The 22,924-nt window shown below is 48.8% G+C and overlaps 1 protein-coding gene across 2 annotated transcripts; it reads left to right on the top strand.

Annotated features, from left to right (window-relative positions):
- The first annotated feature begins 1,050 nt into the window (after positions 1 to 1,050).
- HDAC8 (histone deacetylase 8) lies at positions 1,051 to 22,411 on the top strand. 2 transcript variants are annotated; one of them, XR_014160980.1, is made up of 11 exons: positions 1,051 to 1,182; positions 3,881 to 3,933; positions 4,896 to 5,026; positions 6,436 to 6,577; positions 9,203 to 9,315; positions 11,815 to 11,892; positions 12,599 to 12,707; positions 13,761 to 13,933; positions 15,717 to 15,815; positions 19,440 to 19,545; positions 22,028 to 22,411. XR_014160980.1 is itself a non-coding variant. In XM_081880116.1 (11 exons), the coding sequence occupies exons 1-11, from the start codon at positions 1,081 to 1,083 to the stop codon at positions 22,048 to 22,050; spliced, it is 1,125 nt and encodes a 374-aa protein (XP_081736242.1). In that variant the 5' UTR covers positions 1,051 to 1,080; the 3' UTR covers positions 22,051 to 22,411. The 2 variants fall into 2 exon arrangements, 1 of the variants encoding a protein (XP_081736242.1); XM_081880116.1 differs by having other exon boundaries at positions 15,721 to 15,815.
- Positions 22,412 to 22,924: the final 513 nt, after the last annotated feature.

The raw sequence follows: 22,924 nt of genomic DNA, 5'->3' as shown, positions 1-22,924 counted from the left end.
GAAAGAGCGGGGAGAGCATCGCTTCGCTTGATTTATTTTATTTTATTTTTATTTCTCCAGAAAGAGCAGGAAGAGCATCGCTTCGCTTGCAATATTGATTTTATTATTTTTAATTTTATTTCTCCAGAAAGAGCGGGGAGAGCATCGCTTTGCTTGCAGATTTTATTTTATTTTATTTTAATTATTTTACTTTATTTAATTATTGCTCCAGAAAGAGCGGGGAGAGCATCGCTTCGCTTGCAATATTGCTTTTATTATTTTTAATTTTATTTCTCCAGAAAGAGCGGGGAGAGCATCGCTTTGCTTGCAGATTTTATTTTATTTTATTTTTATTATTTTACTTTATTTAATTATTGCTCCAGAAAGAGCGGGGAGAGCATCGCTTCGCTTGCAATATTTATTTTATTATTTTTAATTTTATTTCTCCAGAAAGAGCGGGGAGAGCATCGCTTTGCTTGCAGATTTTATTTTATTTTATTTTTATTATTTTACTTTATTTAATTATTGCTCCAGAAAGAGCGGGGAGAGCATCGCTTCGCTTGCAATATTTATTTTATTATTTTTAATTTTATTTCTCCAGAAAGAGCGGGGAGAGCATCGCTTCGCTTACAGATTTTATTTTATTTTATTTTTATTATTTTACTTTATTTAATTATTGCTCCAGAAAGAGCGGGGAGAGCATCGCTTCGCTTGCAATATTGATTTTATTATTTTTAATTTTATTTCTCCAGAAAGAGCGGGGAGAGCATCGCTTCGCTTGCAATATTTATTTTATTTTATTTTATTTTATTTTATTTTATTTTATTTTATTTTTATTTATTTTATTTTATTTTATTTTATTTTATTTTATTTTATTTTATTTTATTTTATTTTATTTTATTTTATTTTTGCTCCAGAAAGAGCGGGTGGAAAGCCCCGCCTCTCTTGCAGTAGCTCCGCCCTCCCCTCGCCCCGCTCGCTAGCCTCCAGTCTCCCCATGCGAACTACCACTCCCGTCATGCCGCGCGGCGGCAGGAAGCCCGTCCCGGAAGTGCGCCCGGGCTGCAACCGGCTCCCGGAAGCGCGGTTCCCGTGGCGCCCATGGCCGAGCAGGCGGCCCCTCCGCCTCCGCCGCCGCCGGTCTACGTGCACAGCGCCGAGTACCTGGCGCGATGCGACGCCCTCTGCAAAGTCCCCGAGCGGGTGCGGAGGCGCACTGGCCAAGGCGCTAGTCCTCAGCGGGATCCTTTGGGCAGAGGGCAGACCTTGGGAGGGGGGATATGCATGGGGAGGGGGGAGACAACCCACCCCCCACCCAAGGCGCTAGTCCTCAGCGAGATCCTTTGGGCTAGAATGGAGGGGGGCTGGGAGGGGGACATGAGGGGGGAGGGGGTAGACAACCCCCCCAGCCGCTAATTCTCAGCGGGATCCTTTGGGCCAGCAAAGGGGGGGCAGAGGGCAGTCCCTGGGGGGGGGGCTGGAAGGGGGTTTTATGGAGGGGGGAGACACCCCACCCACCTACCCAAGGCGCTAGTCCTCAGCGGGATCCTTTGGGCAGAGGGCAGACCTTGGGAGGGGGGATATGCATGGGGAGGGGGGAGACAACCCACCTCCCCACCCAAGGCGCTAGTCCTCAGCGAGATCCTTTGGGCTAGAATGGAGGGGGGCTGGGAGGGGGACATGAGGGGGGAGGGGGTAGACAACCCCCCCCCCAGCCGCTAATTCTCAGCGGGATCCTTTGGGCCAGCAAAGGGGGGGCAGAGGGCAGTCCCTGGGGGGGGGGGCTGGAAGGGGGTTTTATGGAGGGGGGAGACACCCCACCCACCTACCCAAGGCGCTAGTCCTCAGCGAGATCCTTTGGGCAGAGGGCAGACCTTGGGAGGGGGGGATATGCATGGGGAGGGGGGAGACAACCCACCCCCCACCCAAGGCGCTAGTCCTCAGCGAGATCCTTTGGGCAGCAAAGGGGGGGCAGAGGGCAGTCCCTGGGGGGGCTGGAGGGGGGAGACACCCCACCCACCTACCCAAGGCACTAGTCCTCAGCGGGATCCTTTGGGCAGAGGGCAGACCTTGGGAGGGGGGATATGCATGGGGAGGGGGGAGACAACCCACCCCCCACCCAAGGCGCTAGTCCTCAGCGAGATCCTTTGGGCTAGAATGGAGGGGGGCTGGGAGGGGGACATGAGGGGGGAGGGGGTAGACAACCCCCCCCAGCCGCTAATTCTCAGCGGGATCCTTTGGGCCAGCAAAGGGGGGGCAGAGGGCAGTCCCTGGGGGGGGGCTGGAAGGGGGTTTTATGGAGGGGGGAGACACCCCACCCACCTACCCAAGGCGCTAGTCCTCAGCGGGATCCTTTGGGCAGAGGGCAGACCTTGGGAGGGGGGGATATGCATGGGGAGGGGGGAGACAACCCACCCCCCACCCAAGGCGCTAGTCCTCAGCGAGATCCTTTGGGCAGAGGGCAGACCTTGGGAGGGGGGGATATGCATGGGGAGGGGGGAGACAACCCACCCCCCACCCAAGGCGCTAGTCCTCAGCGGGATCCTTTGGGCAGCAAAGGGGGGGCAGAGGGCAGTCCCTGGGGGGGCTGGAGGGGGGAGACACCCCACCCACCTACCCAAGGCGCTAGTCCTCAGCGGGATCCTTTGGGCAGAGGGCAGACCTTGGGAGGGGGGATATGCATGGGGAGGGGGGAGACAACCCACCCCCCACCCAAGGCGCTAGTCCTCAGCGAGATCCTTTGGGCTAGAATGGAGGGGGGCTGGGAGGGGGACATGAGGGGGGAGGGGGTAGACAACCCCCCCCAGCCGCTAATTCTCAGCGGGATCCTTTGGGCCAGCAAAGGGGGGGCAGAGGGCAGTCCCTGGGGGGGGGCTGGAAGGGGGTTTTATGGAGGGGGGAGACACCCCACCCACCTACCCAAGGCGCTAGTCCTCAGCGGGATCCTTTGGGCAGAGGGCAGACCTTGGGAGGGGGGATATGCATGGGGAGGGGGGAGACAACCCACCCCCACCCAAGGCGCTAGTCCTCAGCGGGATCCTTTGGGCAGCAAAGGGGGGGCAGAGGGCAGTCCCTGGGGGGGCTGGAGGGGGGAGACACCCCACCCACCTACCCAAGGCACTAGTCCTCAGCGGGATCCTTTGGGCAGAGGGCAGACCTTGGGAGGGGGGATATGCATGGGGAGGGGGGAGACAACCCACCCCCCACCCAAGGTGCTAGTCCTCAGCGAGATCCTTTGGGCTAGAATGGAGGGGGGCTGGGAGGGGGACATGAGGGGGGAGGGGGTAGACAACCCCCCCCAGCCGCTAATTCTCAGCGGGATCCTTTGGGCCAGCAAAGGGGGGGCAGAGGGCAGTCCCGGGGGGGGGGCTGGAAGGGGGTTTTATGGAGGGGGGAGACACCCCACCCACCTACCCAAGGCGCTAGTCCTCAGCGGGATCCTTTGGGCAGAGGGCAGACCTTGGGAGGGGGGATATGCATGGGGAGGGGGGAGACAACCCACCCCCCACCCAAGGCGCTAGTCGTCAGCGAGATCCTTTGGGCCAGCAAAGGGGGGGCAGAGGGCAGTCCCTGAGGGGGGGGGGCTGGAAAGGAGGGGATATGCATGGGGGGGACAACCCACCCACCCACCCACCCAAGGCGCTAGTCCTCAGCGGGCTGGACTAGATGACCCCTGGGGGTGGATCCCTCCCCACTCTACGATTCTATGGCCTCTCCTTCCTTGGAGGGTTTTAAGCAGACGTTCAGTGGCTGCCCGCAGGGGGTGCTATGGTTGAGATTCCTGCTTTGCAAGGGGTTGGGCTCGATGACCACAGGGTGTCCCTTCCAGCACTGCAGGTCTCTGATTCCGTGAGGATGGTCTGGTTTGGCTTACTTACTCCCTCCCTCCCTTTCCCCGCAGGCCAGCATGGTGCATTCCTTGATCAAATCCTACTCGCTGCTTGATCACATGAGGTAGGCGCAAGCGGCACAGCTCGCCATGGGGCAGGTGGGGGTCCTTTGGGCAAGGGGGGGGGCTCTGTCAGGTGCTCCTGCAGCTTCTACCTGTTCTGGAAAAAGGCATTTTATTCCAGATTGTTTTGTTTGATGCTTTAAGGCCGGTTGCAAACCACTCGGATTTTTTCCTTAAAAATACAAAGCGGCATAGAAATGAAATTGATGATAAAAATACTTCCTTTAGGCCACGTTTCTCAGAGCTCTTGAAGAATACTTGCTAAGCAGCTGAGATCTCTTTGACTGACAACAGGGGGACATTGCCCTGGGGGGAACTTTGCTGTAGTCCAGGAGATACAGAGGGGCAGCCTCAGAGGACTTCTCTTCTGCTCCTAACCCGTCCCATAGCAACACCTGCTCGGTTGAGGCTTATCCATCCTTCTTCTTGTCCCACGGTTTTCCTCCTGAGAAAACTGCTCTTTGGTGCTCAATTGGAGCAAAAAACCACTCTTTGGTGCTCAATTAGAGCAAAAAAACACTCTTTGGCAATCAATCAGAGCAAAAAACACACTCTTTGGCGCTTAATCGGGGCAAAAAACCACTCTTTGGTGCTCAATTGGAGCAAAAAAATGCTCTTTGGTGCTCAATTGAAGCAAAAAACCGCTCTTTGGTGCTCAATCGGAGCAAAACACCGCTCTTTGGTGCTCAGTCAGAGCAAAAAAGTGCTCAATCACCCAAAAACACACTTTGCCGCTCAGTTGGAGCAAAAAACCACTCTTTGGCGCTCAATCGGAGCAAACAGCAGTTAGGTTTTTTTTTAATGGATTGCCGTTTATTCCAATTTAAAGCCAAAGAGCAGGTTTTCCTTGCAGAGGAGCAGGGCAAGGGGACCACGGGAAGTTTGGACGAGCCCTTGGAGCGGTTGAGGTGCTGCCTTCCATATTCTGTGTCTGCCCCACCCACCAAGTTCTTCATTTCCGTAGGATTGTCCCGCCCAAAGTAGCTTCCATGGAGGAGATGGCCGGCTTCCACACTGATGCCTACCTGCAGCACCTGCAGAAAGTGAGCGAGGAAGGCGACGATGACCATCCGGAATCGGTGGGATTTGGACTAGGTGAGGACTAGGCTATTTGGAGTTTTTTCCCTGGAGAACGCCAGGGAAGATCTGCTGCCAGGCTCAGGGTGCTGAGATTTATCTCACAGCCAGGACCGGATTTAGGTTTGATGAGGCCCTAAGCCAGGCATCCCCAACTGGGGCCCTGCAGATGTTTTGGCCTACAACTCCCATGATCCCTAGCTAACAGGACCAGTGGTCAGGGTTGATGGGAAATGTAGTCCAAAACATGTGGAGGCTGAAGGTTGGGGATGCCTTCCCTTAATCTACTGGAGGTCATGGGGCCCTTTATATGTCCATCTGTCCTCTGTCAACAACAAATGGTCTCTGTTTTTTGTGTGGAATATATCCTATATGGAAATTTATGGACCTGACAGGTATCTAAATTGAAACTGAAATACTTTATTGTCACTTGTACAACTTGTATACAGTGAGATTACACAAGCACCCCCCACTCCGCTCTCTTAGTCTTAATTCCCCTCGTTTACTGATGCCCACCCACCAAACCCAAAAGTCAGTTGCCCTGTTGTTATCTTTTCATTCAGCAGCCTAACAGCCCACGGATAGAAGCTGTTCTTTACCCTGTTGGCACGACTAATCCTGCTTCTATATCTTCTGCCCGAGGGCAGGAGATCAAGAAAGTGCCGGCCAGGGTGTGAATAATCATCCCTGAGAATTTTCCTCACTCTCCTGAGGCAACGTTCTTCCGCTATTTCATCCAGCGGATACACGGGACAGCCCGTAATATCTTGTGCTGTATTCACCACCCTCTGTAGGCACTTCCTATCAGATGATGTCAAACCAGCGTACCACACCGTGATGCAGTAGGAAAGGACACTTTCTATTGTTGATTGGTAGAAGGAGATCATCAAATGTTGATTGACATTGTTCTTCTGCAAGACTCTGAGGAGATGGAGTTTATAATAATAATAAAGCCATTTACACATAACAAAATACGTATTTTATCAAAGTACTTGTCGAACTGAAATACAATTAAGAAGTACAATCGTATCTCTGCTTACGTATCCCTCTGGAATAAACGATGTTACTGCAGTCAAACAATCAATCAATCAGGAGTGGAACTGGGTTCTACATGGTCACAAAAACAAAAAGGAAAAAAAAAGAGCCACAAGAACGCAAAATAAATAGCAAAAACAGACAGGCCTCAGCGTAACACTCAAAACAGTGCAAGTTTGGCTTCTGAAAAAAGTTCGCAAACCGGAACACTTACTTCCGGGTTTGCAGTGTTTGGGTTCCAAGTTGTTTGAGTACCAAGGCGTTTGAGAACCAAGGCCCCACTGTAAAAGGTCAAATGCAATTAAAGCAAAAAATGGCCCAAATAATAAAAATGTACACCTGGTGTCTCTGAATTTTCTGTCGTGCTCACCCCTTTCTCCTGCTCCCTCCAGGTTATGACTGCCCGACCTCTGAAGGGATCTTTGACTATGCGGCCGCCGTGGGAGGAGCCACCATCACAGCCGCCCAGTGTTTGGTGAATGGCGACTGTCAAGTTGCCATCAACTGGCCTGGAGGCTGGCATCATGCAAAGAAGTAAGGAAGTTCTGCCTTATCTTGTTGCTTCTCCCAGAGCCTGCACTGTTAGGCCTATTCCACCTTGGCATTCGTCAGGCCTGCGGGGAGAGGAATCACAGAATCACAGGACTGCAGAGTTGGAGGGAACCCCAGTGGTCATCTATTCCAACCCGCCTGCAAGGCAGGAATCTCAAGCATACATGACAGGTGTCCATCTAACCTCTAAATTTGACATAGATTTGGAACCTACTCGCCATTGATTCAAAATTTGATTGTCCTGCATTTGTCTGGTTTGGTTGTTTGTCGTTCCGTTCATTTTACTTTCACGCACCTTAAACTTGATGTGAAAACTTAATAGTTTTTTATTTACACTTTTCAAATTTATACATTTCATTAGTTTTACAACCCATTTAACATTTCAAAATTTGACTTCCTTCCCCCTCTTTTCTACGGTTCCTTAAATTTATTTTTTAATCCCCTCTGCATGTCCAAATTCATTTAACTTGCTCATTTGATAATTGACTGTAAATAGATATGCTTATAAAACTGCAGGTTACTACAATAATCCTGCTAATGTAAAAACCTAATAATAATTTTTAAAACTCCCACCAGCGTCCGAGGGAGGCTGTTCTGCGGTCGAAGGGCTCCTAATGTCGGAAAGTTCTTCCTGATGTTGAGTCAGAATCTCCTTTCTTGTAACCTGCAACTGTTGGTTTGGGTCCTACCCTCCAGAGCAGGCCTGCTCCATCTTCCATGGGGCAGCCCCCTTGAGATACCTGAAGATGTCTATCATATTTCCTCTCAGCTAGCTAAGCAGCTCAGGGTGATGACGAAGGAGGACAACAAGCAGTCCTAGCTGGTTAGAAACCTGACTGAGGTCATTTCTGCAGCTGGCAATGTTCCTCTTGCCAACCGTGGAAAACCACGGGGCTCTCCGGGCTCCATGCATTCGGAGAGGGCGCTTCGGAGCCAAACAGTCAATAGCCCTGGTTAACTCCACATTCCAGCGGGCCACCAGGGAATCGGCTGAAAGGCCATCAACATGGGATAAAGCATCCCCTACCACTCTCTGGAAACCATTTGGATCCATTAAGTGGCGGGGGCGGACCATCCGAATCGGTCCCACCTCCCTGCAGAGGGGATGGCGGGGTACAAATAATAAATTATTATTATTATTATTATTATTATTATTATTATTATTATTATTATTACCAAAGGAGGAGACTTGCCATCAGAAATGTTCCGTCTTCTGGTTTGTCACTATATATATTTATAATTTTTATGAGATTTCCATTTATCGATATCTAAGCACATCATTGGGACGCGGGTGGCACTGTGGGTTAAACCACAGAGCCTAGGGCTTGCCGAGCAGAAGGTCGGCGGTTCGAATCCCTGCGATGGGGTGAGCTCCCGTTGCTCGGTCCCTGCTCCTGCCAACCTAGCAGTTCGAAAGCACGTCAAAGTGCAAGTAGATAAATAGGTACCGCTCCGGCGGGAAGGTAAACGGCGTTTCGGTGCGCTGCTCTGGTTCACCAGAAGCGGCTTAGTCATGCTGGCCACATGACCCGGAAGCTGTACGCCGGCTCCCTTGGCCAGTAAAGTGAGATGAGCGCCGCAACCCCAGAGTCAGTCACGACTGGACCTAATGGTCAGGGGTCCCTTGACCTTTACCTTTTAATCACATCATTATTATCCACTTTATCTCTCTAGCTCTCTAGAGCCTGTCAACCTCCTTGCTTCCCGCCTCATGGCTTTCTAAATTAACCTTTCTATCATAGCATTTTATGCATTTTCCAATTCTAATGACACTCTTTACAAAATGGCTCAAAATTTAAATATAGAAAGATAGAAAACTTCTCCTTGCAAGTCATCGGGCAACCCTGCTGGTGATGTTTAATTGCTTGCAATAATCTTTCAAATACCGTATAAATTTACTCCAGTCCTTTTGGAATACTTGATCATGTTGGTTTCGGATTTTTCCCAGCAGCTTCGCGAGTTCTGCAAAGTCCATCGTCTTCATCTGCCCCTCTTCTTTCGTTGGTACTTCTTGTTGTTTTCCTTTTTGGGCTGAAATAATTCATGCTACAGTTGTCGCATACATAAATAGTCTTTTATCTTCCCTTGGTATGTCTTAACCTCTTAACCCACTATATACCCAGCAAAAAGGCTTCTGGTTTTTTAACAAAAGTATTTTTAAACATTTTCTTTATCTCATTATATACCATTTCCAAGAAAGCTTTTACCTCTTTCCAAGTCCACCACATGTGGTAGAAGATACCTTCCTTTTCTTTACATTTCCAGCACTCATTGGTTCTTGTCTTGTACGTTTTAGCAAGTTTGGCTGGTGTTAAATACCATCAGTACATCATTTTCATAACATTTTCTTCAAGTGCGCTACATGCAGTAAAATTGATCCCTTCCTTCCACAACCTTTACCAGGATTCTAACTGGATATTTTATCCGAAATCTTATATAAGATTAATGTCACTATAATTTCTTCCTCTCTGTATGCCTAATTTTCCTCTACAAAATCTGCCTGCTCACTAGCCAGAGCGGCGAAGAGCGCCACGTTCTTGGCTTGAGGCCAGCTTCGTTTGCCAGCTCCTAAACCTTCACATTTCACCAGTCATGTTTTATTTGCAGGGACGAAGCTTCTGGCTTCTGCTACCTGAACGATGCCGTCCTGGGCATCTTGCGGCTCCGGCAGAAATTTGGCCGCGTTCTCTATGTGGACTTAGATCTGCATCACGGGGATGGTAAGGTTCCTTCCTACACATGGGTTGACGTGGCTTGACTTGTTCCTGCTGCTTTGGTTTGTTGTGTTTTTTCTACATGGTGCTTAGAGAATAACTTGCACCTAAATATTAGCAAGACAAAGGAGATGGTGTTGGACGTTCGGAGGAAGAGAGGGGAACTAGCCCCATTGTATATCAGGGGGTGTTGTGTGGAGAGAGTCTCTTCCTTTAAATTCTTGGGAGTTTACCTTAGTGAAGACCTTACTTGGAGAAACAATACACCGTATTTTTCGCTCCATAAGATGCACATTTTTCCTCTTAAAAACTAAGGGGAAATGTCTGTGCGTCTTATGGGGTGAATGTGTGGTCCCTGGGGCTGGGGGGGGGGAATCCGGGCTTCCCCCGCCAGCCCCGACAAGCTCCTGAGCAGCTCTGGGGTAGCCCGCGAAGCCTCCGTAGGGCAGCCAGGGATAGCCGCGCGAAGCCTCCGCAGGGCAGCGGGATGAAGGCTCCCCGCTGCCCTGCGGAGGCTTTGCGAGCTACCCCAGAAGCCAGAACAGCTAGAGAGAGCGCTGCCTTCATCCCGCTGCCCTGCAGAGGCTTCGTGCGGCTATCCCTGGCTTTTTCGGGAGGTGGGGGAAGGGAAAGAGCAAGGCTCGCTCCCTTCCCCCACCTCCCGCAAAAGACCCAAAGAGCCTCGCCCCCTTTAAAGAGCTGCACGGAGTGTGGGAGGGCCTCCCTTCTCCCTCCTTGGGGAAAAGCCCCCAAGAGCCACACACACACACCACGCGGCTCGTGAAAGGGAACACTGAGCAGAGCCTGGGATACATACAGGCTCTGCTCAGTGCTCCCTTTAAATAATATTTTTTTTATTGAAATCCCCCTCTAAAAACTAGGTGCACCTTATGGTCAGGTGCACCTTATGGAATGAAAAATACGGTAACTCAGGTGGTTAGGAAGGCCAAACCGAGACTCCATTTTCTCTGGGTCTTGCGAAAGAACGTTAAACAACAATTGATGACCTCCTTCTACCAGTCCACAATAGAAAGTGTCCTCTCATATTGTATCACAGTGTGGTACGTTGGCTTGATGGCCACGGACAGAAAGTCTTTACAGCGGGTGGTGAACACAGCACATGATATCATGGGCTGCCCCCTGAGCCCGCTAGACGACATCGCAAGGGATCTTTGCCTTAGGAGAGCAAGGAAAATTCTCAGGGACAATTCACACCCCGGCCAGCACCTCTTTAATCTTCTACCCTTGGGCAGGAGATATAGAAGTTTAATCAGCTGTATCAATAGGCTAAAAACAGTTTCTATCCGTGGGCTGTTAGGCTGCTGAACAAAAAATAATATAGTGCAACTGACTTTTGGGGATTGAGTGTTTGTGTGGTGCGGCTCAGTTAATTTTAGTGTACACAGGTTGTACATTGACTAAAGGTGGTATTATTATTATTATTTTAAATAATATATAGTTTAAAAATTTCCATTTTAACAATCCAATAAAAGCACAATCAAACATTCCAAATTATAATACAATAAAAAAGCCAAATATTCAATGCCAAATTATATATCTTTTGGGCAACTTCCCATGCTCTGAAGTTTGGGGAGTGATGATCTAATATCATACTTCATTTCTTAATTATTCCAAATAGTCCAAATAAAACATTTCCGATGTTGATCCTTCATTTATTTTTCACAGTCACTGAATTGATTTAGCAAGCAGGTTTGTAGTTCTGTGTGAAATATGTTTACTTTTCTTCTTCTTTATTTTCCTGTTGTAATCCAAAGTCCTCAGTGACGCCACTTTCGGTTTCTGCACACAAGAGCACATCAAACACATACGGTATATGTTACTGTTTTCTCCCCAGGTTAGGTTGTCTCTCAACTCCATTCCCAGAAATCGAAACACCGAGACCTGTTCCACACACTTCCCCTCAATAATAAGTGGCTGAATATTCAACTTACATTTCCTAAAGTCCACAATAATCTCTTTTGTTTTCTTTAAGTTAAGGAGTAAGTTGTTTTTCCTGCACCACTCCCCCAACTGCTCAACTTCCTTCCTATAGGCCGCCTCCCCATCTCCAGCCGTGATTAAACCAACCACCGTTGTATCATCTGTATCATTATATTTTAATCAACTGTTTGTTTGGTTTGGGGGCGGTGTTTTATTTTGTTTTTAATGTTTTTACTGTATTTATATTTGATGTTAGCCATCCTGAGCCCGGTCTTGGCCGGGGAGGGTGGAGTATAAATAAAAATTTATTATTATTATAATATCATGGGGCATTTTGTCCAGAGCCTTACTGAAATCAAGATACACTATGTCCCCACAGCATTCCCCTGATCCATCAAGCTTGCAACTCTGTCAAAAAAAGCTATGATATTGTGTTGTCTTTCAACTTCCTTCCCTGATAAGCCCCCCTTCTGTTATAGGGTCTCTGGCCTCCAGCTCCAGGCTCTGCGGCTGATGGGCAAGGAGCCTGTTGCAATTATTTCACTTCTCTCTCTTTCCACCCAGGTGTAGAAGATGCCTTCATCTTCACCTCCAAAGTGATGACGGTGTCTCTGCATAAGTTCTCTCCAGGGTTTTTCCCAGGCAAGTGATTATTATTTATTTCTTTTGCTGTGCTTGAGTGTTGCTTCCCTTAAAGGTAAAGGTAAAGGGACCCCTGACCATTAGGTCCAGTCGTGGCCGACTCTGGGGTTGCGGCGCTCATCTCGCTTTACTGGCCGAGGGAGCCAGCGTACAGCTTCCAGGTCATGTGACCGGCATGACTAAGCCGCTTCTGGCAAACCAGAGCAGCGCACGGAAACGCTGTTAACCTTCCCGCCGGAGCGGTACCTATTTATCTACTTGCACTTTGACGTGTTTTCGAACTGCTAGGTGGGCAGGAGCAGGGACCGAGCAACGGGAGCTCACCCCATCGCAGGGATTCGAACCGCCGACCTTCTGCTCGGCAAGTCCTAGGCTCTATGGTTTAACCCACAGCGCCACCCACGTCCCCCTTTACCTTTTTACCTTATTAGTTTTTTATACACCTTGTTTATTTATATTTTGTGTATGTAAATACACAAACAGTACCCTTTTCTCTGTTCATATCATTCTCTGAATCCTGAGAGGCATAAGAACCTGAGAAGAGGCTGTTGGACCAGGCCAGATGGCCAGCATCTTGCTATCATAATGGCCAACCGGAGGCCGCTCGATGGGCATCCCACAAGCAGCACCTGAGGCACAAAGCGTCCTTCATGGTGCTGCTTCCTGGTCCCAGTCAGTAAAAATCTCTCTTCTGCCTCTTGCTCAGGAACAGGCGATGTGACGGACGTGGGCCTGGGGAAGGGGCGTTACTACAGTGTCAACGTCCCCATTCAAGACGGCATCCAGGACGACAGATACTTCCAGATCTGCGAGACGTAAGAACCCATCACCCGGTGGCCCTTTGGGAGCAAATGTTTTCGGTGGTTCTCCTGCAGTTCCTCCTCTCTGCCCCACCTGGCATAACTCGCACTCGGGGCTCGCTCTGTCTCCCAATCAGATTGTTCTAGCCAAGCTGCTGGAATTGGCCCTGCGGCTTTTGAAACATGTCCGGGCTCCACGAGGAAGCAGGGCCGTCTTTAGCATAAATTATTATTATTATTATTATTATTATTATTATTATTATTATTATTATTATTTATACCCCTCCCATCTGGCTGAGTTTCCCCAGTCACTCTGGGCGGATCCTAATCAAGTGTTAAAAACAATACAGCATTAAATATTAAAAACTTCCCTAAACAGGGCTGCCTTCAGATGTCTTTTAAAGATAGGATAGCTGCTTATTTCCTTCACATCTGGTGGGAAGTCTTCTTCACCGTCGCTACCGCCACTTGGTAGGCTCGACATTGAGCTCTAACCCATGTCCGGTCAGCTTCAGAATGGTGACTGGGAGTGGCCACCAAGACCATATAACACCGGTCTTGAAAAACCACACTGGCTCCCAGGACGTTTCCAAGCACAATTCAAAGTGTTGGTGTTGACCTTGAAAGCCCTAAACGGCCTCGGTCCTGTATACCTGAAGGAGCATCTCCACCCCCATCGTTCTGCCCGGACGCTGAGGTCCAGCGCTGAGGGCCTTCTGGCTTTTCCCTCCCTGCAGGAAGCGAGGTTACAGGGAACCAGGCAGAGGGCCTTCTCGGTGGTGGCACCCGCCCTGTGGAACGCCCTCCCACCAGATGTCAAAGAGAAAAATAACTACCAGACTTTTAGAAGACATCTGAAGGCAGCCCTGTTTAGAGAAGCTTTTAATGTTTAATAGGCTATTGTATTTTAGTGTTTTGTTGGAAGCTGCCCAGAGTGGCTGGTGAAGCCCAGCCAGATGGGCAGGGTAAAAATAATAAATTATTATTATTATTAACAACCTCTGCTGCCAGTGGCTCCCTACCTGCCTGCTCTCCGGGTAACGGGGGTTTTCGTTCCTCTCCCTGCAGTGTCCTGAAGGAGGTCTATGCAGCGTTCAGCCCTGAGGCCGTCGTCCTGCAGTTGGGGGCAGACACCATCGCTGGTGACCCCATGTGCTCCTTCAACTTGACCCCCGAAGGGGTCGGCCGGTGCCTGAAATACGTGTTACAGTGGCAGCGCCCAACCCTCATCCTGGGAGGAGGTGAGTGGAGGAGGCCACAGCTTTAGCACACATGAAAAACCTAAAACAAATCCTTATTTCCTGATGGATGTAGCCTTTGGAATACGGTCATACCTCTGGTTACAGACGTTTCCAGGTTGCGTTTGTTCGGGTTATGGACCTGCCGAAACCCGGAAGTACCGGAACAGGTTACTTCCGGGTTTTGAGAATCGCGCTTTGCACATGCGCAGACGCACCAAATCTCAACCCGTGTGTGTGCAGACGCGCCGCTGCAGGTTGCGAACGTGCATCCCGCACAGATCACGTTCACCACCCGAGCATCCACTGTATAATGCAACTTCTTCTTTTTTCCAATTTTTAAATTTATTTTCCAAATTTATTACAAATACAGCACAACACAAAAAACAAAACATATATAAAACAAACAAAAAAGAAACATACATCTTCCAGTCAAAGATCCAAATTAAATTCCAGTGTTAAATGACTTCCTCAAATCCTTCCTAACTGATTTTCATTAAATCTCATTTTAGCAGTTTTCCAATATCCACTTTCTAATAAAATTAGCTTGTTCAAATTACTAACTTTTGTATAATGCAACTTCAGTAGAAAACTATCTTTAGAAAGGTTTTTCCTCCAAAAGCATTTTATTTTAAAAATCCAATTAATTTTTTTAAAAAATCCGATTTGAATTTTTTAAAAATCCAATTTTTAATTAAAAAAAATAAATCATTGATTTTTATCCACCCTGGCCTCAAGCGACAGCAAAGGACCCAGGAGTGCCCCCAAGCTATGTACCTGCTCCTTCAGAGGGAGTGTAACCACATCAAGGGCAGGTGATTTCCCACCCATCCAGTTTAGCATCTGTCTTACCTGCATGGAGCTTCAGTTTCTTGACTGTCATCCGGTCCATTATCGAGACAAGACAGCAGTCCAGCTCACCTGTCGCCTCACCTGCAAATGCAGAGGATAGGCAGAGCCGCTCGCAACGGGCTCCTTTCCTCCACACCCCTCATTCCTCCTCTTTCTTTTTTTAATAATATTTTTATCAGGTTTCCGTTTCATGATGGTTGAATACATCCTTGTTAATCACATTGGTTTTTGCTCATACAAGCTGGTCGCCTTCCCTCTTTCCCGCCTCGTGGTTTTCATAATTCCTTTCTATGTCATAGCATTTGTACCTCTTTCTGTTTACTTTTCGTTCCTTCCAGTTATCACGTTTTTCATTAAATATAAAAAGGTAAGAATCCTTAACATTACAAGTCTTCTTAGCTCAACCCTGCTGATGTTGTTAATTGTTTGCAATTGTCCTTCAAATATTGCACAATTTTTTTTAATTAATAATTTGGCTGTTTTGTATTTTATCTTATTCTTTTAAATTGGATTATGATTTGATGGATTTGTTAATTGGATGTTCTTATTGGAAAACTAATAAAAATGATTTATAAAAAAACAAAAACAAATATTGTACAAATTTACCCCCGTCTTTTTGGAAAGCTAGATTGCATTGGTTTCGGATTTCCCCCGTCAGTTTCGCCAGTTCTGCATATTCAGTCATCTACACCTGCCAGTCTTTTATCGTCTATAATTCCTGTTTCTTCCGGTTTGGGGCTAAAAGAGTCTTTGCTGCCATTGTTGCATACATGAACAGCTTTTGGTCTCACTTTGAAATTTCTTCACCTGCTACTATACCTAATAGAAATGCTTCTGGTTTTTTTAACAAATGTGCTTTTATACAATTTCTTTAACTCATTCTTTAACTCCTCTTTCTTCCCTTTCCGGACTTCCTGCTCCTTCACTCCTGGAGGCAGGAGGCTACCATCTCGCCAACACGGCTCGCTGCTGGGCGTATTTGACGGCGGTCATCTTAGGGAAAACGCTGCCCTCCGAAATCCCAGATCACAAGGTGAGGCCTTAGCTAGCCGGTCCCTTCGCTGCGCAGAAGAACCGACCCGTTCCTCTTGGGCAGAAACCCCTCCCAGCCTTTTGCCAAGAGTCATTCCAGTAACAATAATAATATTATAATCTTATTTATATCCCGCCTATCTGGCTGAGTTGCCCCTGCCACTCTGGGTGGCTTCCAACAGAACATATATAAAAATAGTGAAGTGTCAGACATTGAAAACTTCCCAATACAGGGCAGCTTTCAAATGGCTTCTGAATGTAACACAGCTGCTTATTTCCTTGGCATCTGATGGGAAGGCATTCCAGAACGCAGGTGCCACTACCGAGAAGGCCCTCTGCCTGTTTCGCTGTGACTTCGCTTCTCGCATTAGGGGAACTGCCAGAAGGCTCTTGGAAGTGGACCTCAGTAATAATACAGTGGTACCTTGGTTCTCAAATTCAATCTGTTCTGGAAGTCCGTTCCAAAACCAAAGCGTTCCAAAACAGAGGTGCGCTTTCCCATAGAAAGTAATGCAAAATTAATTAATCTGTTCCAGACTTTTAAAAACAATCCCTAAAACAGCAGTTTAACATTAATTTTACTAATGAGAACGTTGATCCATAAAATGAAAGCAATAATCAATGTAAGGTAAAGGTAAAGGTACCCCTGCCCGTACGGGTCAGTCGTGTCTGACTCTGGGGTTGTGCGCCCATCTCACTTAAGAGGCTGGGGGCCAGCGCTGTCCGGAGACACTTCTGGGTCACGTGGCCAGCGTGACGAAGCTGCTCTGGCGAGCCAGCACCAGCGCAGCACATGGAACGCCGTTTACCTTCCCACTATAAAGCGGTACCTATTTATCTACTTGCACTTAGGGGTGCTTTCGAACTGCTAGGTGGGCAGGAGCTGGGACCGAAGGATGGGAGCTCACCCCGCCGCGGGGATTCGAACCGCCGACCATGCGATCGGCAAGCCCTAGGCACTGAGGTTTTACCCACAGCGCCACCCGCGTCCCATAATAATCAATGTACTGTACTATAAAGTAAATAAGACAGTATTGTAGATGATAAAAATGAAAATTTAATTATTTTCTTCCCTGCACTGATGATAGTCAGTGTTTGGATGGGGGGCTTTTATCCATTTCCACAGTCACACAATCAATGTCAGTAGCTGAACTAGGTTCCACGCAGTCACACACACAAAAAAAGAACTGAAACGCCTCAAAAACACAAATAAATGGCAAAAACAAAGCACCAAACTTAATCCATTCCGGAAGTCCATTCGACTTCCGAAATGTTCAAAAACCAAGACGCAGCTTCTGATTGGTGCAGGTGCCCCGGAAACAATAGCCGACAGCCGAAACAGAGGTTCGGCTTCCGAGAAACGTTCGCAAACCGGAACAGTTACTTCTGGGTTTTCAGAGTTTGAGAACCAAAGCGTATGAGAACTAAGGTACGTCTAAGTCACGCTGCCTTGTTACATTGCCATCCTCTCCAAAGGGTTTCAAAAGACAGCCCAAATCAGATGGGTTGTGTTGAGAGGATGTTCCCTTGCTTGCTTGCACAAAATTGTCTTGCAGGATTAGCATTAGCTACTCAGAAACAAAAATACAAAAGCCAGAGCTTCCAGTCCCCTTTTAATCTAGATCAAGGGAAGTAATAGTGCCACTGTATTCTGCTCTGGTCAGACCTCACCTGGAGTACTGTGTCCAGTTCTGGGCACCACAGTTCAAGAAGGACACTGACAAACTGGAACGTGTCCAGAGGAGGGCAACCAAAATGGTCAAAGGCCTGGAAATGATGCCTTATGAGGAACGGCTAAGGGAGCTGGGCATGTTTAGTCTGGAGAAGAGGAGGTTAAGGGGTGATATGATAGCCATGTTCAAATATATAAAAGGATGTCACATAGAGGAGGGAGAAAGGTTGTTTTCTGCTGCTCCAGAGAAGCGCACACGGAGCAATGGATCCAAACTACAAGAAAGAAGATTCCACCTAAACATTAGGAAGAACTTCCTGACAGTAAGAGCTGTTCGACAGTGGAATTTGCTGCCAAGGAGTGTGGTGGAGTCTCCTTCTTTGGAGGTCTTTAAGCAGAGGCTTGACAACCATATGTCAGGAGTGCTCTGATGGTGTTTCCTGCTTGGCAGGGGGTTGGACTTGATGGCCCTTGTGGTCTCTTCCAACTCTATGATTCTATGATTCTAATAAATTGGTTTTTGTCAACGTATAAACCAAACAACAAGTTCCCCTCATTCCCATCCTCCTCCCCCTGGAACAGAAGATCAGCATCAGAAGATCAGTCATTTTGGACTCACAGCTGTCCATGGAGGTGCAGGTCAATTCTGTGTCCAGGGCAGCTGTCTGTCAGCTCCATCTGGTACCCAGGATGAGACCCTGCCTGCCTGTGGACTATCTCTCCAGAGTGGTGCATGCTCTGGTTATCTCCCGCTTGGACCACTGCCATGCGCTCTACGTGGGGCTCCCTTTGAAGGTGACTCGGAAACTGTAATTAATCCAGAATGCAGCAGCTAGACTGGTGCTGGGAGCGGCCACTGAGACCAAATAACACCAGTCCTGAAAGATCTTCATTGGCTCGCTGTACGTTTCCGAGCACAATTCAAAGAGTTGGTGTTGACCTTGAAAGCCCTAAACGGCCTCGGTCCAGTAGACCTGAAGGAGCGTCTCCACCCCCATCGTTCTCCCTGGACACTGAGGTCCAGCACCGAGGGCCTTCTGGCGGTTCCCTCCCTGTGAGAAGCCAAGTTACAGGGAACCAGGCAGAGGGCCTTCTCGGTGGTGGCACCTGCCCTGTGGAACACCCTCCCAGCAGATGTCAAGGCAATAAGCAACTATTTTACTTTTAAATGACAACTGAAGGCGGCCCTGTTTAGGGAAGTTTTTAATGTTTGATGCTGTAATGTTTTTAATATTCCGTTGGAAGCCGCCCAGAGTGGCTGGGGAAACCCAGCCAGATGGGCGGGGTATAAAATAAATAATAATACATTTTATTTATATGCTCCCCTCCCCAGCCAGAGCCGGGTCAGGGCGGCTAACACCAGTAAAATTACAGTAAAAACATAATATGGGGGGGGCAATTTAAAATACGGGTTAAAACGCAATTTAAAATGCAGCCTCATTTTAAAAGTAGCCCATAGATCAAAACCATAAGGGGAGGGAAACATAAGGGTCAGACTGAGTCCAAACCAAAGGCCAGGCGGAACAGCTCTGTCTTGCAGGCCCAGCGGAAAGATGTCAAGTCCCACAGGGCCCTAGTCTCTTGGGACAGAGTGATCCACCAAGTTGGGACCAGTACTGAAAAGGCCCTGGCCCTAGTTGAAACCAATCTAACCACCTTGCGACTTGGGACCTCCAAAGTGTTGTCATTTGTGGACCTTAAGGTCCTCTGCAGGGCATACCAGGATAATAATATTATTATTAGCATATAAGAGTTTGCCATATGTAAGGTCAGTGGGTGATTAGGACAAGAGGGTAGGTTTCTTTTCCCAGGGAGAGGAAACAGCCCTTTGCTTGTGAAGTCAGAGGCTCGCATGCAACATGGGTTACCTCCCTGGGTGCGTCTTGCCTCTCTTAGATCTGCCAGGAGCGGCTCCTGTTTCCTTCTTTCACCCTTTCCTTCCTCCTCTGGCAGTACTTCACAGAATACGGCCCTGATTACGTCTTGGAAGTTACACCAAGCTGCAGGCTGGACCGCAACGAGCCGCAGAGAATCCAAGAAATCCTGGGCTGCATTAAAGGTGAGTCCTGCCCTCTTCACCTGGGAGAAGGAGGTTGCAGGTTGCCAATGAGCCTGGCTCCCAGCAAAGGGGCGCCGTCCACTGGCAGAGCAACTGAATTGTGCGCAGAAGGGATCAAATCCCAGTTGTCACGGTCCGGTTCATGGGCGATCGAAGTCCTGGCTGGGGATGTCAGGACCGGGGGCAAGATGGTGGGGAGGGAGCAGGAACGGGAAGCTAGAAGCCAGGAGTCAGGAAGCCAAGGGTCCAAGGGTCAGGAAGCAAGGAGTCATGAAGTCAGGGGTCCAAGGGTCAAGAAGGAAGGAGTCACGAAGGCAGGGAGCAAGGAGTCACGAAGGCAGAGGTCCGAGGCTCAAGAAGCAAGGAGTCACAAACGCAGGGAGCAAGGAGTCATGAAGGCAGGGGTCTGAGGGTCAAGAAGCAAGGAGTCACGAAGGCAGGGAGCAAGGAGTCACGAAGGCAGGGGTCCGAGGGTCAAGAAGCAAGGAGTCACGAAGGCAGGGAGCAAGGAGTCACGAAGGCAGAGGTCCGAGGCTCAAGAAGCAAGGAGTCACGAAGGCAGGGAGCAAGGAGTCACGAAGGCAGGGGTCCGAGGGTCAAGAAGGAAGGAGTCACAAACGCAGGGAGCAAGGAGTCATGAAGGCAGGGGTCTGAGGGTCAAGAAGCAAGGAGTCACGAAGGCAGGGAGCAAGGAGTCACGAAGGCAGAGGTCCGAGGCTCAAGAAGCAAGGAGTCACAAACGCAGGGAGCAAGGAGTCATGAAGGCAGGGGTCCGAGGGTCAAGAAGCAAGGAGTCACGAAGGCAGGGGTCCGAGGGTCAAGAAGCAAGGAGTCACGAAGGCAGGGGTCCGAGGCTCAAGAAGCAAGGAGTCATGAAGGCAGGGGTCCGAGGGTCAAGAAGCAAGGAGTCATGAAGGCAGGGGTCTGAGGGTCAAGAAGCAAGGAGTCACGAAGGCAGGGAGCAAGGAGTCACGAAGGCAGAGGTCCAAGGCTCAAGAAGCAAGGAGTCACAAACGCAGGGAGCAAGGAGTCATGAAGGCAGGGGTCCGAGGGTCAAGAAGCAGGGGGTCACGAAGGCAGGGTTCTGAGGATCAAGAAGTAAGGAGTCAGAAAGTCAGGGGTCTGAGGGTCAAGGAGTCAAGGAACCAAACACAACAAGGCAGGGAACGTGTTGCTGTGGCAAAGAGCCGAAGGGAAATTCTGACCTTATATCCCTTCCTGGCTCTTGCCACCAGGTGCTGTGAGTTACCAATTGGCCTCACCTGTGCGGCCACACCTTGCCTCTCCAGAACAAACTTAGGAAGGCCCCAGTCCTGCAAAGCCCTACTGGTCTCAGGGCCTGGCTCCTGTACGCACTCCTGACACCAGTGTCTCCAGATGGGATTGTAGAGGTGGAAAGGTCCCAGGGGCCATCTATTCCAACCCCCTGCAATGCAGGAATCTCAGCTAAATTATTGCTCCAGCCCCTCCTTTAAAAAACCTCCCGCCTTTCTTCTCCAGGTAAAAGGGAGGGCTTTGCGAATGTTGCTCAGGTGGCCTCAGTAGCCCGGGGTGCCTTCCATCAGCTTCGGCTGGTGGCCCAGCTACGCCCCTATCCTGGACAGGGACAGCCTAACTACTGTTGTCTGTGCTCTGGTGACTTCAAGGTTAGATTACTGCAATATGCCGGTTCCTCTGAAGACGGTTCGGAAACTCCAGCTAGTGCAGAAATCAGCAGCCAAGTTGCTTACCCGACGGTTACACTGATCCTGATCCGACTGCACTAGCTACCGATTAGCTTCCGGGCCCAATTTGGCTATCCCTGCCTTATCTGGGATAGCCAAATTACTGTTGTCTGTGCTCTGGTAACCTCAAGGTTAGATTACTTCAATGCGTTCTATGTAGGGCTGCCTTTGAAGATGTTTCAGAAATTTCAGCTGGTGCAGAATTCAGCAGCCAGGTTGTTCACCAGAGCAAGACGGTTTGAGAATCTTACACTGATCCTGGTCTGACTGCACTGGCTACCGATTAGTTTCCAGGCCCAATTCAAAGTGCTGGTTTTGACCTATAAAGCCTTAAATGGCTCAAGTCCGCAATACCTCAAGGACCGCCTCTTTCCATATGAGCCTACCCGGACCTTGAGATCACCTTCTGCTGCCCTCTTCTGTGTGCCGCCTCCTTGAGAGGTCTGGAGGGTGGCAACATGAAAACGGGGCCTTCTCTGCAGTGGCCCCCGTCTGTGGAATGCTCTCCTCAGGGAAGTTCACCTGGCGCCTTCATTATACACCTTTAGTCACCAGGCAAAAACGTTCCTTTTTAACCAGGCCTTTGGTTGATCTTACTGACATCCAAACCCTTTTAGAATGTGGCTTTATGGGGGTTATTGGGTTATTACTTTTGGTTTGGTTTTATATGTTGTGGTCTTGTTGGGAACCGCCCTGAGACCTCCGGGTATAGGGCGGTGTATAAGTTGAATAAATAATAATAATAATAATGTTTGCAGGCAACCTGAAGAATGTGGTGTAGCGGAAGAGGACGGATCCTGCCTTCGCTCCTGCCGAAGGCCTCCTGGGAGAGCAAATTTGCTGGTTGCCACTGCCGGATCCTTGAAGAAATCCTCTGGGGGTCTCCGGAAGCCCCCTGGCCACCAACCCATCACGGCTCCGACTCATTGCCCCCTTTTATAAAGCGGCTGGTTCTTGGGAGGAGTTTGATGGGGTTGGAGCTGGTTCTTCTTTTTAACAGAGGGGTCATTTCCTTCCATGGCCTGGTTTGGCTGTTAGAAAAGCGTTCTCTCCCCCTCAGCTAACTAAAATGTCCTGCGCAGCCGAGGTGGGTTGTGTCTTCTTGTTGGTTGTCTGCTCTGAAAATAAAAGTGTTTGATATATTTCCTTTTCGTCCTTCCTCGGTTCTCTGCCGTTTCCCCAGTTGGTTGGGGAAGTGATTTGCAGCAGCGAAAAGTCTAAGCATCTCCCGTCTCTACTCTCTTCATCCCAAAGTGAATTTTCAACTTTTAAGGAAGGCTACAGTTTACATGCTTGCCTCCAACATCTAGTTTAGACCTAAGTGATTTAGGTTTAGAATATGAATAATGCGCTGATAAAAAGAGGTTGGGTTACTCTTAAGGTTTTTGTTGTTGTTGTTGTTCTAAACATTTTGTCTCTCAAACTCTTTTGAGTCTCAAACTCCTGCCCAAAAAACCTGACCGAAATTTGTCCTCTAATTCCTGTAAGTACTAGGTCCCTGCCTGTTTGAAGGAGGCAGTGGTAAAAGTACAGTGGCACCTTGGTTCTCAAACGCCTTGGTATTCAAACAACTTGGAACCCAAACACTGCAAACCCGGAAGTAAGTGTTCCGGTTTGCGAACTGTTTTCAGAAGCCAAACTTCCTCCATTTTGAG

The sequence above is a fragment of the Podarcis erhardii genome (genome assembly GCF_964252035.2).
Source record: "Podarcis erhardii genome assembly, chromosome: 10".
NCBI lineage: Eukaryota > Metazoa > Chordata > Lepidosauria > Squamata > Lacertidae > Podarcis > Podarcis erhardii.
Note: the sequence above shows the minus strand (reverse complement) of the source record. Positions and strands in the feature narration are given on the sequence as shown.